Source organism: Macrotis lagotis, chromosome 5 (assembly GCF_037893015.1).
Source record: "Macrotis lagotis isolate mMagLag1 chromosome 5, bilby.v1.9.chrom.fasta, whole genome shotgun sequence".
Lineage (NCBI taxonomy): Eukaryota > Metazoa > Chordata > Mammalia > Peramelemorphia > Peramelidae > Macrotis > Macrotis lagotis.
This window is the reverse complement of record NC_133662.1, coordinates 261,641,575-261,656,461: the sequence shown is the minus strand read 5'-3', so window position 1 is coordinate 261,656,461 and position 14,887 is coordinate 261,641,575. Positions and strand designations below refer to the sequence as shown.

The window sequence follows — 14,887 nt, the reverse complement described above, 5'->3', positions numbered from 1 at the left end:
GACACTGACAGCCCTCCAGGAGCTGACAATCTACCAGAGGGAGAATGCCCCAGAGGGGAGTGGGTCCAGAGGAGAGTAGTTAGGCCTGGATGTGCCCAGAATGATGAGGGCACCAATGAGGCAGCCCACTGACAAGGACTTTGAGGCAATCTCCCAGTTAGTGATGAATTGATTATGGGTCTCAAAACAAAATAAAAATAAAGTGGGGAATGAGGGAGGAATTCTAGGATAACAAGGGGAGATAACTACTCTGGACCTAGAGAACTTAAGCCAGACCCAGCTAGGGCTGCACAAGTTCCAGTAAGCATCTTCCTGAGTTTCTAAGGTATTATGACAGCCCCTGAAAAATAGTCCTTGGTAGTTGAGCCTTACAGACAGTCACTAATTGTTTGAGAAATTTACCCTTTTCATGGTTCAATTGCTATTATTTTTTTCCTTGTGAGATAATTTTTGTGCGTTTGGAGGAAAAGTTTGTGCATTTATAATTTCCATTTTGGAGTCTTGAAGCTAATACCAGTTCATCTTAAAGGGAATTTAGAGGTTGCTTAGGAAACTCTTGAAGGTTGTAAACTTATTTTTGTTACCATTTCTTGATTGTTTTCCTCTCTGCTCCCACCACGGTTCAAGGAAGTTCCTTCCAGTACTGCCAGTAGGTATGCTCTGAGGACTTCAGAAATTCAGTACTATGGCAGTTTCCCATTGTGAAGTTTTAGAATAAAGGCAGCCAACTCTGAGAACTCAGAATGGAAATCACTCTTGATCTCCTTAGCCCCCCAGGATTTTTCCCTTATGGGGTGTACTTTGTCCTGGTAGGTTTTGTGAAAGTGTCTTCAAACCCGTATGATGGGAAGACATTGGCTAAAGGACAATGTCCAGGTGAGGGATCTGCTAGGGTGATGCTTTTTATCACTGGAGTTCTTGACAGATACTCATTCTTTCAGAATTCCCAGACCCAAGATAATGGCTGTACACTTTCTCCTTGGGGGCACAAAGAGTAGGCCATACTCTCACTGCTCTCAGGGTGACCAGGGCTCTGCAGAGGGCCTGCTCTATGTTGCTGTTTCAGAGGGGCTGGCTTGGTGCAGTGGAGTAAGGGTGGCCCAACTCCATTCCAACTCACTGATCCTGTCCATTTGGGGAACATAAGGAAATTTATTGACTGGACAAAAGTTTCCCACTCCTGGTGTAGCTTTGCTGCTTGTCATCTTAAAACTTTAAATGCCTTCTTCTAGCATGGTCTTTGTGTTCAGAAAAGGTTTTTTTCCCACAGCCATGAAATTGTGTTTCATGTAGTATTTCAGACATGGGATTTGAGTAAGGTGGCACTATGGGATATTTACCTGGAATCTATCTTTAGTTTGTTGGAGTTTTCATTTTAGATATAGAAATTTTCCCCAAATCCCCTTTGTTTAAAAAAAATAATAATGTCTCAAAAATACAGATTGAGACCTTCTTTGAGCTTATTATTTTCAGAATATTTACTATCATGCTTTGATTTCGGAGACTCAGAGAGGGTTCCTCCAGTGAAGAAGAGATCTGTTTTAAGAGACAGAAAATTTGGTGCGATTCAAGGCTTGGATCTCATGCTTATTACTTGGGGGGGGGGCGCTTGGGCTAGTCATTACACCATTCCAAGACAGTTTATTTATCTATGAAATGAGCTCCTGCCAGTTCTCTCCTTGCTTCCCAGGCTTTTGGTGCAGAGAGAAGTGGTCCCAAGTTATTCTTCCCGCTCTCTGGTTCAGACCCCATGCTGGGATCACAAGGCCATTCATGCTCTGCATTTGATTTCCTTCCCCAGGTGAGGAGGTGCAAATGGGGGCGTGTCATCCCATGGGCTTGATGAATGAGCAGGATTCAAGAGACCTGCTGTATGTGTATGTTAGAGTCAGAGTCAATAAACATTTATTAACATCTACGCCAAGTCTTGGGGGTACAAAGAAAGGCATTAGGCAATTCCTCCCCTCAAGGAGCTCACAGTCTAAGGCAGGATGCCATACATAATAAGAAGCTGAATTGAGGTAGGAATCCTCAGCTTGGAAGGGGGTAGTGATGAATTGCTATACTGGGCAGGAAAGGATCTGAGAAGTAAGATTTCTTCTCACAGAATGATGAGTTTCTGGACATCATGAACTCCAGTGGAAGAGCCTGGTGGCAAATAATAAGATGAATGTCTTGGGGTCCTCCTTAAAGGGAACATATGGAAAGAGGTCCCAGATCTCTAGCCCCAACTCTCTTCAACCAGAGGAAGGGAGGTCTTGGACTGTCCCCATGGGTAAAAGGTGATGAATTCAGAATTGATCTGTGTAGCTTAGGTGCCTACTTAATTGGGAGGTCAGGGGACAACATGAACTAAGTTAAATTAGATTGTTCAGAAAACAAGGTTGTAGAGTTTAGAACTGTTTATTAGGATGAGGGTTTGTTCCATAAAGCAGAATGAGGGAATTGAAGGTAGACCTAGAATAGAGGTAAGCTTCTCCTGCTTATTAATTCCAGGTCAGGTGAAAATGCTTGAGACATCTGTATGTTGGGTCAAACCTCTGTGAATTAGGGGAGCCTCTGGGCAAGGTTCACATAGGATGGGGAGACATGGAGTGATTGTGACTTACTCCACTGAAGAAATTGTACCTTCTGGAGGGAGAGAGCAGAGATCATGAGAACAGAGCGGGGAGGAGAAGGAAATGTGTCCTCTTCAAGGAGTTAGGCTTAGGCTGACGGTTTGGAGGCCTTTGGAGGAGAGAGGAAGTAGACCCATTCTGTCTTGGAGCAGCCTTGATAAGTAAAACTGATTTGATGAGCACATTTTTAGAAATCACAAGGATGTTTGCAGAATCTTCTTTTGGCCTTTAAAGCATTTATTTTTCTAGCATTTTCCCTCAAGGTTAATCTACCCCCCACTCCATGCATCTTGCATATACCTATTTATATCCACGTCTTTGAAAGCAGGGTCTTTTTTGTCTTCTTTTATATCCCTGCAATTACAACAGGATCTGGAACATAGTAAATGCTTAATTGTTGATTTTAAAACCCCCTCCCCAATCTTGGTCCACTTGCTGTCCATGGTCCTTGATCTTTTATCTTCTGTCACTGTGCTTGGACCTTTCCCTCACCACCTGGAATGGTTTGTACTTAGGTTGACTGGTTTCTGCCATGGTTTGCTGTGTTTGAGGGCAGGGGCTGTGTGGTTTTGGGTCCTTGCTTCCTCAGTTCCATGTTTGGCAGTGGAGGAGCTTAAGAAATGATGTTGAATTGGATAGGATGATTTTTATGTTTGTGGTTTTTTAATCAGATAGTTTTTGGTTATGGCAGCTCAGGAAATGTACTTAGGCATCTACTGTGCAGAGGGGTCACAGTCAGCACTGGTAGAGACTGTGCTCACACCTCTTGAAGTCGAGTCCTGCTTGGGAGGTCAAGTTTCATGGACTGCCCTGATTGGATGCGAATAAAGGCCTCTGTGCTCATGAGCACCAAGACATTTTTAGTTGCCTTGCCATTCGTGGTCCTGGGGGCCTTCGTGCTGCACCCTTCTTCCACTTTGCCTAGCTTGGACTCCACTGTAATTTTTTTCCCTCTCTACATCATCTAGATCAGGTATGGTATCAGTACCCACATAATCAAATAGCACCATGGAGAAGAAGCAAGCAGTATCACACAGGGCACCCCCCAGTTGTGGTGTTAGGATTCAATGAACTGCATGGGGCAGCTCGAATAATCTGTCATTCTTACTTCTCTCTCTTTACCATATCATAGTGACTGTTGAAGTTGCCAAAGTCATAAAATATAGTAGGAGTTCAAAGATAGTCTTGTTTTAAAAAATTCAGAGATTGGAATTTAAACCATTTGAAAAAGAAAATTCTCAGAAACGCAGAAAACCATTTAGGAGCTCATTGCCCCTCCTTGTTGAGAGGTCATGTTGTGTGGCCTTCATGGCATCTAAAGGGATTGTTCCTCTTTTTGGTCAGTGCCAGGAGTTCAGCTCCTGGTGATTTAACGTACGCTTCTCCTCCATGAATAATGGCCGTCAAGCTCACTTGGTTGTTTGAGCACAAGAATCCAGGTGTGCATGGCCTGAACATTCATCTGGAGAGGGAGAAGGAGCTGGAGCTCTCAGTACCAGTAGGTAGCCCCATCCCTCTGTGATGCCCGTTTCACAGAGACTTGACCCTGCCTTTGTCCAAGCTATGCCACCAGGTGCAGAGTGCTTGCCCTTCTCATCTTTGCTTCCTAGACCCCTTGAGGTACCCACCTCCTTCAAGAGACCTTGTCTAATTCTTTCAACTGTTCGTGTCAACACTGCTAACCCCCTCCATTCTTTACAGGATGTTCTCAAAGTGTTTCTTTTCTAAACCAGTGCAACCCCTGGCTTCCAGCTTATTCCACTTTGGCATTATGGTCATTTTAATTACACAATGACCCTTGGGGTCTCTTTTATTTTTCCAGTTTAATATTAATTGATCTTTACTTGAACAAATCAGTGGTCTATTTAGAAATGGCAGCTGCTTTGGAGATGATGCCCCTGTTAGGAGCCAGTCTCTGTTTAGATAGAACTAATTTCAATTTTGGTGTGATGCTAACCAATGAAGGGTATTCAGATGATTGATAGGCTGGAGACTTTTGCATAGGCCACAAACCTTTGATGTCCACTCTGATTTCTTAGTACTAAGCCATATTTTTTGACTTTACTGCCATCTTCTCCATTGTCCATCTTTGCCTAAAGGTTACTGAGCATTCAAGCTTATATTGCCTTAATTTGTAAGGTCTTCTTGAGTTCTTTGTAGAAATCCTCTTCATCCTTCATCTCCTCTGTAGCTTATGTTGGCAGGTCAACAGCTATGTTTGGCCTTTTAGCACCATGATAGAAGATGAGCAGTACCCCATAAGAAGACCTTTCTTGTTGCCTTCAGACTTCTTGAGCCATTTCTTTGCCTTTCCAAGGAAGATCTCTGTAGCATCTTTCCAATGAGCTGTAGCTTCCTTTTACCCTTCTTTTTCATTATAACATGATTGCTAGTATTGCTGTTTCCATTTGGTATGTCTGTTCATCAGATTAATAGAAAGTTAATGTTAATAGATTTTCTGTCCCCAGGACATTACTCAAAGTCTTTCTGCCATGATGAAACTTCTGTTACTCGAACTCTGTTGGCAAAGTCTTTGAAAGTCCATAGATGGGGCGGCTAGGTGGTGCAGTAGATAGAGCACTGGTCCTGGAGTCAGGAGTACCTGAGTTCAAATCTGGCTTCAGACACTTAATAATTACCTAGCTGTGTGGCCTTGGGCAAGCCACTTAGCCCCATTGCCTTGCAAAAAAAAAAGTCCATAGACACCTCCATTTTGTGATGAAGCTTTGCAATAGGACTTTGGGTCAGTATAAACCTATGGCTTGTATTTGGACACTTATCTGGTGTCCCAGGTGGTCTTCCGTTCAGGCACATCCTTGCACAGGGCCAGAGAGATATCAAACCATAATAAATGTTTGTTGGATTGTATTGTATTGAATTGAATATTTATTGAATTAATCAGAAAAGCTTGTATATGTTCAGGATTATGATGTGGGATTACAGATTAAAATAGGAAAAAACTCCAATGGCCTTGAAATACATTAAATCCTGACTAATACTACCCATTGCTACTCCTGTGTGTGCTGGCAAAATGATTAGTCTGTTTTAGCATCTCTGTATCATGTCTATACCTAAAATTGGACATTTCCTTTGTGTATAGATTTCTAAATTGTTATAAGTAAATTATTGTCATCTGAAAATATAGGAACTGATTTAGGTAGTGTTTAAGGATCAACCAAATTCACATACTGAGGGACCTTTGAATGGCCAGGGCTCTACCCTGTCATCTGGTGTGTTTGCCTTAAGATTGTGTGACTAATGACTGATATTATGATGAGATCCATTCCAGTAAATTTGAATCTACATTTTTCTCTCCATTGCAGTTACTGAAGGTATAATGACTTCAAGGTTTTGCCCCTCCCTACTTTCCTCTGCCCTAAACAGCACACCAGGGATGAGGTTTTGGGCTGTGCCCCATTTTAGGAAGGCCATTGATCAGTCAGAGAGCTTCCAGAGGATGATGAGAGCCAGGATGCAAGCTTTCCCCATGAAGATTGGTTAAAAGACTGGGGTTTTTAGCCTGGAGAAGATGACTTGTCTTCTCTATGGAGATGACTTGTCGTCTCTATTGCTTTTTGAGCATGATAGGAAATAGAAAGGTCATGGCTGCTATGGATCTAACTGATATTACTGCCTTCTGCTTTGTATTTTTGTCATTAGTGTCCTGTTGATGGGCCTCCCAAGGGCCTGTGATACTGCTGTTGAGAGCTGGGGGTCATTCTGAAATGGAGACAAAGCTAGAAAGGTTTGCAGGCAGTGGGACATAAGGAGTGAGAACCCCGCCTTGTAGCCCTGAGCTAGTACTGAGCATAAACACTATTTTTCGGGTCAGCGGGATCTTTCTCTCTCAGACCACCCATGACTGCCCTTGCCTGCCTCCAGCTGCCGCTCGTCCATTTCCCCTTGGTGAGGACACGTCAGACAGAAATGACTGCAGCCTTCTTTTCTCCGTGCTGAGATTGAGTGGGCCCTTTCTCTTTGACTTCTCCAGGTAATTAAGACAGATGACAATGATAAAGGAGCTGATGCTGTGCCAGAGTCTGATGTCGCTGAGGAGCTGCTGGAGACGCCACCCCGGCAGCTTGGGAGGAGGCGTGTTGGTGACAGCCCTGACATAATCCTAGAAGCTCAACTAAATGACAGTGAACCTGAGGATGGGCAAGATCATGGGTCAGCTGTACTGGTGGATGGTGCTCAGGAGAAGGGTGAGTATCAGAGGCTGTTGTAGGGCAGCCTACCACAAACTGGAAGGGCTTTGAAATCCTGTACCTATTTTTTGCCTTTGTGGTACAGCCTTAGAGTACACAGAGCTGAAATACGGGACCTCTCTTACTTCCAGTGCCCCACAGGTGTTAGCAGCGGACCACTTGGGAATAATTTGATTTCAAGTTGCTACTTTCAATCATAACATCAGGAGACGGAAAGGCCTTCTGAGTCCATGTAACTGCATCCCTAATAGAATTATTATATCCCTACCTCCTTTATTGTTCTTCCTCTAGATGAAGACTTTCAATAATGGGGAACTTGTCTCCTGCAGAAAGTTGGGTCATCTGGGCTAAACCATAGAGTACAATGTTGTTTTTATTGTTTTGTTTCGTAGGTTTGAATTTTTCTGTAAGAATTTCAATCTTGGGGTGGCTAGGTGGTGCAGTGGATAGAGCACCAGCCCTGGAGTCAGGAGGACCTGAATTCAAATCTGGCCTTAGACACTTAATGACTTAGCTGTGTGACCTTGGGCAAGCCACTTAAGTCCATTGCCTTGCAACCCCCCCAACAAAAAAAATTGCAATCTTGTTCTATGGTGTATGTAAAGCAGCAGTTTTGAAAATTCTTAAGGAAACTATAGGAAGAGCCATTTTCTTTTTTAAAATGGAGTTTTCCACAACTTGTTTCACTTAGAATATGCCTCCTTTTGAGTGTCTCTGTGTGACTGTGTATGCATGTCCATACTCTTGAACTTACCTACCCTGCAAGTATTCAGGGGGAGGGACTTGGTGAGTGAGGAATTGGCTTGAACAGCTTCATTTCTCTATTAAGCCTTTGGAAGAAAATTCTAATCTGCTGACCAGCAACTGCCAAAGAGCTTTTCTAGAAGAATAGAATGCTTATAGGAGCATTAAAAGGAGCTAACTGAGCAGATAAGATCTGTAGGGGGGAGTGAGGGATCTTCCAGGTAGACTTTTCACCAATTTTCCATGGAAGGAATACACCTTCCAACCTGATGCTTTTTAAGCATGTCTTACAATGGGATGAGATTGCACTGTCTTGACCGTAAAAGCTGGGTCAGACAGTGGACTTTGTCCAGAAAGGAATTCTGGCTCTGATCCCAGAGCAGGGACAGAAGGCAGTACCTCCCACTCAGAGAGGTCAGAGGTTCAGTAAGCTCCCTGGGGCACAACTATGAGGAAAACCTCACTGGCATCTTAGGGACAAGTGGAAGTGATGGGCCAGTGCTAGAAATGGCTGGCAGGCGATTACATTGTGAGTCCCTTTTGGAAAGAAAAAGGGCACCTGAGCCACTGAACCTTTTCAGAGACTTTGGATAATTTTTAATGCATGATTCATTTTGAACACTAATGCTGCTGGCTTCCTCCCGACATATTCTTTAGAGGGGTACTTATGCTTGAGTTGTATTTATGTAATGCCTAGAGACTGGTCCAAGGGATAGAACATTTCACAAAACTTTGATGGGATAGGTTCTTAGCTGCTGTTTTGAAGGATCTTTTTTTTTTTCAAGTAAGAAAATCTACTTCATTCTATACTCAGAGTCCCATCAGTTCTCTCCTGGAGGTAGATAGTAGCTTGTTCAACACAGGTCCATTAAAATTGTCTTGGATCATTTACTGATTCTAGTAGCCCAGTCATTCACAATTGAGCATTATAACAATATTGCTATGACTGTGTACGTTGTTCTCTTGGTTCTGCTTACTTCACTCAAGATCTGTTTTAGGATTTTCTGAAAGCAACCTGCCCAACATTTCTTATAGCACAGAAGTATTCCATCACAATCATAAACAATACCATCCATTCCCCAATGATGGCATCCCCTCAATTCCTAATTTTTTGCCATCCATCACAAAAAAAAGCTGCTATAAATATTTTTGTATCTCTTCCCCCCCCCCCCTTTTTTTGGATCTCTTTGAGACACAGACCTAATAGTGGTATTGCTAGATCAAAGGTACAGTTTGATTGCCATTTGGTCATAGTTCTAAATTGTTCTCCAGAATGGTTGGACTAGTTCACAACTTCACCAACAGTGCTTCATTGTCCCAGTTTTCCACATACTCTCCAACATTTGTCATTTTCCTTTTCTCTCATGGTAACCAATCTGATAGGTTGGAGGTGGTATCTCAGAGCTATTTTAATTTACATTTCTCTAACCAATAGTGATTTAGATCACTTTCTTTTAAGGATTTTTGCAAGGCAATGGGGTTAAGTGCTTGCCCAAGGCCACACAGCTAGGTAATTATTAAGTGTCTGAGGCCATATTTGAACTCAGGTACTCCCAACTCCAGGGCCAGCTCTCTATCCACTGCACCACCTAGCTGCCCAGATCCTACTTCTTTTAAAAAAAATGGTTTTATCTGAAAGTGTACACAGCTTTCTGTTACCTGGTGAAGTATGTTTCATTATCAAATTTTTTGGTACTCAGATAGTCATGGCCATTCCTCAGAGTTCACTTCCCTTTGGTTGTTTATTTTTGCATTTACCACATTGGAGTCACTTTGGATCTTGTTCTCTGGATTCTAGTTACTTCAGTTTGCATCACTTCAAAGAATACTTCCCTTTTCTAGCTACACAATAATTTTTGATTATGTTTCTGTTCCACAACTTGTTCAGTCATTCCCTACTCCCTTTCCCCCCCAAAGTTATTTGCTCTGTTTTAGACAGTGATGGAATGAAGCACTGCCAAGTGACCAAGTTATTTCAGGAGATGCAACTGTTCCCTTTTACAACACTGCTGTTAAATCTCCTTTTCCCTTGACTTATGAAAGTCATGGGTGCTCCTACCTCTTATCCACTTGTTTTTTCTCTCCTTCACTGACTTCTTCTCTCTTTTTTCCCACTCTGTGGGTGTTCTCTCCAGGTTCTGTTGTTGAGCTTCCTTTCTTGTTCCTCTGCTCTCTCTTTTCACTCTCATTTAGCTTCAGATTGATGGCTCCCAAATCTTGATTGCTGGCTCTGTGTTCTGTTCTAAGTTCAGAACCGACTTCTCCACCCAGAAGTCCCACAGCCATTTCACACTCAACATCAAGATGTTCACTTCCCTCATCCTATCTCTGGTCCCATTCTTCACTTGTGTCTCTCATATTTCAGATGTTGGAGTTAGCTAACTCTTCATCTCCCCTGGGTCTCTGTCCTGAAGAGATCTTTCTTTCCAATTCAGATCTATACCGTTCATTTGTCTTGTCTTGACTGTCCTGGGGCTTGTGATTTATTGTTCTTGTTCTTCTGTCTTCTACAGAGCTTTCCACATATTTGTGTCATGGTTCTTAACTGCATTTATCCTGTAACCTCCTTAAGACTAGGGTCTGTAACCTAAAACCCCTCTGTTGCCTTTACTGTGCTTAGTTCAGTGCCTAGTACTTTGAATGTGGTATTTGTTGTACTGACCGTCCTTCAGTTGTGTCTAGTTCTGAGCGATCTGCTGGGATATTCCTGGCAGAGATACTGGAGTGATTGTTACCAGTTCCTTCTCCAACTTATTTTATAGATGAGGAAACCGAGACCAACAGGATGAAGTGACTTGCCCAGGATGACACAGCTACTAAGTGTCTGAGGGATGTCTTCCTGGCTTTGGGCCCTGCGCTCTGTCCACTGCATCACCTAGCTGCCCCTGAATATATAAGTGCCCAATAAATACATGACTTTACCCTTTTTCCAGCCCCTCCAAATGAACTCTTGTATTCCTGTTGCCTCAGAAATGTGGTTTGGTGTGTGTGAGCGTGCGCTTATATCTGTGGATATACATATATACATACATACATACATATAAACGGGAATTCTAAATAAGTAATTTATCAGTTTAGTGCAGTAGAGGAAGAAGGATTGCTCATTTTCAGTAAATACTATTAAGGACAGGTTTCCACTCTTTGGAAATGCCTTGCTCTGTCTCCCTTGGCAGTTCCCCCGCTTCGTGAATCACTGAAGCACTTCCATGCATGTTGCCTGTGTAAATTATCTTTCTGCTCTTCTGACCCCCTTAGGATACCACGCCCAGTAGGCAGGGGAGCAGTGATGGGCCTGTGATGGCACCAAGCTATTTTATGACTTTCCAGCCTCGGGGAGATGAGGGAAAACAAAGCTCCCAAAACAAATAGGGATATGCAGATTTGTGTTTCTTCACTGAGATTTGTCCTCTGGATAGTTGACTTTCTGATAGTGTTTCATTTTTTTTTGAAAGGAGTTTGATTGTTTGAGATCAGTTTGAAATAGTCTTATTGCTTCTGAGAAAGGCAGTTAGTATTATCTTAAGTGAAGGCCTAGATTTTTTTTCTTTTAAGATTTTATTTTGAGTTTTATAACTTTCCCCCAAATCTCCCCCCCCCCAGAAGGCAGTCTGTTAATTTTTACATTGTTTCCATGGTATACTTTGATCTAAGTTGAATATGATGAGAGAGAAATCATATCCTTAAGGAACAGAAATAAAGTATAAGAGATAACAGAATTACATAATAAGATAATGGATTTTTTTTCTAAATTAAAGGTAATAGTCTTTGGTCTTTGTTCAAACTCCAAGATTCTTTCTCTGGATACAGATGGTATTCTCCATCGCAGATAACCTAAAACTATCCCTGGTTGTTGCACTGATGGAATGAGCAAGACCATCAAGGTTGACCATCCCCCCATGTTGATGTTAAGGCTGTACAATATTCTTCTGGTTCTGCTCATCTCACTCAGCATCAGTTCATGCAAATCCCTCCAGGCTTCCCTGAATTCCCATCCCTCCTAGTTTCTAATAGAACAATAGTGTGTTCCATGACATATATAGACCACAATTTGTTAAGCCATTCCCCAATGGAAGGACAGTCACTTAATTTCCAATTCTTTGCTACCACAAACAGGGCTGCTATAGATATTTTTGTACAAGTGATGTTTTTATTCTTTTTTATAATCTCTTCAGGGTATAGACTCAGTAGTGGTATTGCTGGATCAAAGGGTAGGCCCATTTTTCTTGCCCTTTGGGCATAATTCCAAATTTCTCTCCAGAAAGGTTGGATAAGGTGAAGACCTAGATTAAAGGAACCCTAGTGAAGGAACCCTCTTCCTTAGGGAGGGAAGTAGGGTGGGTAGACATGAATCTCTGAACCTGAGTTTTCTTATCTGTAAAATGAAGGAATTAGAGTAGATGGTACAAGAAATTCCTTCTAGCTTTAAATCCTATGACCTGGAGTCTAAACAGGTTATTTCAAGGTCCAGTCTTTAGGAGTAGGTACCTTTCTATTCCTAAAGAGTCCTTATGGTCACCAAGAGACACTGTAAATAGAGTTCCCCTGGAATCCTTGGGTTCTTAGAAATCACAAACAATGCCTTTCTTCCCTTGAAGAAACTAGTGAGGGTCTGGTCCTGTAGAGGAGGAGTCAGTATTGTTCACAGGTGCTTCTGAAGGTCTTCCTGGCTTCCTGTTGTCAGGCACTGTGCTGGTGCTGGGGACTCCAAGAAAGGTCTAAACACAAAACAAATTAAGTGCCTCGGGATATCCAGTCACAGAATCCCAGACTCTGGGAAAGGAACCTCAATAGAAATGTGGACCATTTACCACCTGGCTCCAGGAAGCTCATCACTGGGAAACCTCACTGTTCTTCAAGGTGCACTCAGCCTGGGGACTACCACCTAGTTGGCTCCCTCTGTCTTGCCAAGGGGAGGTAGAGTGGGCACTTCAGAGGCTTCTTTTAGGGAGGGGGCCCAGCGCAGCCATCTCTTCACATCCCATATTGTTACATTCCTGTGGAACTTATCTGCTTCTCCAACACACCTTGGGGATCAAATGTGAGCTTACTGTGCTCATTGACTTTTCTGAATTATGTACTTTGTCTCTTCCACTGATCAAACTCCCTCTTTCTTACCCAGTGCCAAATTGTTTTAACAATTTAAGTTTTTGTAGTGTAGTTTGAGATCTGATATTGCTCAGCCCCCTTCCTTCCCATTTTTGAAAACTAGTTTTCTTGATATGCTTGATGTTTTGTTCTAGAAGATGCATGTTTTAATTATTTTTTCTAATTCAATAAAGAAATAGTTTGGTAGTTAGATTGGTATGGCACTGAATTATCATATTAATTTAGGTAGTATTGTCATTTTATTTTATTGGCATGGCCTACCAATGAGCAATTACTATTTCTCTTAATTATTTAGATTTACCTTTATTTTTGGAAAGTGTTTTGTGATTGTGTCCATGTCATTCCTGGGTATATATCTCTGAGGACTTTCAAGCATTATGTTGTCTGTAATTATTTTTACTTGTATTTATTTTTAATGGAATTTCTTTATCTCTTTCTGCTGCACTTTATTGGTAATATATCCCACAGGAGTGCAGCAATTGGCAGTTTTGCCAGAAGATTTGTGTTTACCATGTAAAGACTGAGAGTTGGTGAAAGTAAGTGAATTCAGATTTTAGCCCTAAAAACCACCCAGAGTTGATTATACAAGCCTGCCACATTGACAGATTAGTCAGTAAGCTGCTGGAGGACAGGTTGAATAATGAGGCCTTGACCAGGTGCCTGAAGGAGAGAGAAAAGGGAGGCAAGCAGGAGAAGGGACTGGGCTGTGTGGGAGAGGGAGAGGAGAACTGATCCCATGGGCTGACTGAGACTCCAGCGGGCAGGTCTTGACGGGGAGAAAGAAAATGCCCATCTTTGTCAGGAGAAAGTTGGGAGAAGTAGGGCTTCCCTTCCAGGTCCCTGACTTAAATACATTTCTCTACTGGGTTGATCAAGGGTGGCTCTTGGAGAGTGGTCCTGCACCTAGCTCCAGGTATTCTGCAATAGGCAAACTACATGCTGGTCTTTTCCTGTCCCCAAATGTGTGACTTTTAAGTCCAGCACATCATTTCCTGTGCAAATTTGACCCATCAATGACAGCATGGCCAAAGTCAGGTAAAGACTAGAAGCTGAAGTTGGAGGAGGGGAAATGAGCTAAGACTGCTCCCATCTTGGCAAATCTGTAGCTGATTAGGGAGCCACTTTGAACAATAGCAGTCAATTCACATCTGACTGGGGTCCCTGTAGCTGAGGGAGTCCTCAGATAGGCACAGATAACATTTTAAATGAGACTAATACACATTCCCCATTTGGACAGAATTTAACACTAAAAGATTACAAAATTTGTTTCCAATCACAACATCCCCTATGTTCTTAGCTCCCTGCATCAGTAATATGTAGAAGTGCTGATGATTTGTGTGGATTTATGTTATATTCTGCAATTTTGTTAAAGTAGTTAATTATTTCAATTTTTTTAGTTGATTCTCTAGGGTTTTCTAACCCTATCACGATGTATTCTAACTCTTTTATTTTCTAACCATCCTTTTACCAGAAAAAATGTTAATTTAGTTTTTTTTTTGTCTATGCTTATTCTTTCAGTTTCTTTTTCTTATCCTATTGCTATAGTCAGCATTTCTAGTACAGTATTGAGTAATAATGATGATAATGGCTGTTCTTACTTTTGTTGATCTTAGTGGTATATTATCCCATTGTTATCATCTTTAATGACAATTTTGTTTGTTTCTACAAGGTAATGCCATCCTCCTGGTCCCTCAGGCTCACAATCTAGGAATCTTCCTGGACCTCTGACTCTCTCTAACCCCACTTCCATCTCCAAGCTTTTGCCAAGGCCTGCCTATTTTACCACAGCAGCATCTCTCAGACACAGCCCTACTCTCTTCTGGTGCTGTGCCTGTTCTAGTGCAGCTCTCATCATCTCATACCTTGAGTTTTGCACTCACTTGGAGATCAAATCTCTTCCCCTTTCCTGGGACTTTATCCTAAAGTGCCGGCTTGATAATGTCCATGACCCTTTACTTGATATATGCCAGGGGTTCATTGACCCTAGACTCTTGGCTCTGGACATTCTCTCTGGCCATCCCCCAGGCCCACTTTGACTCCTGATGTTCCTGGCTTCTTTAGGTCCCAACTAAAATCCACCTTGTATGGAAGTCTTTCCCAAACTCTCTTATTTCCAGTGCTTTCCCCTCTTTTAATTATTTCCTATTTATCCTGTCTTTAGCTTGTTTGCTTTGTAGACATGTTTGCATGTTTTCTCCCTTCTTCCTTTCT

General features: G+C 42.2%; 1 protein-coding gene across 6 annotated transcripts in view; it reads left to right on the top strand.

Moving 5' to 3' along the window:
* The window catches only part of DIS3L2 (DIS3 like 3'-5' exoribonuclease 2), a 348,067-nt gene that overhangs the window by 108,179 nt on the left and 225,001 nt on the right, over positions 1–14,887 (top strand). For all 6 annotated transcript variants that reach the window (XM_074189654.1, XM_074189656.1, XM_074189658.1 and 3 more), the window contains one exon: positions 6,610–6,823. In XM_074189654.1, the coding sequence (XP_074045755.1) occupies positions 6,610–6,823 (214 nt within the window). The remainder of the gene's footprint in view (positions 1–6,609; positions 6,824–14,887) is intronic.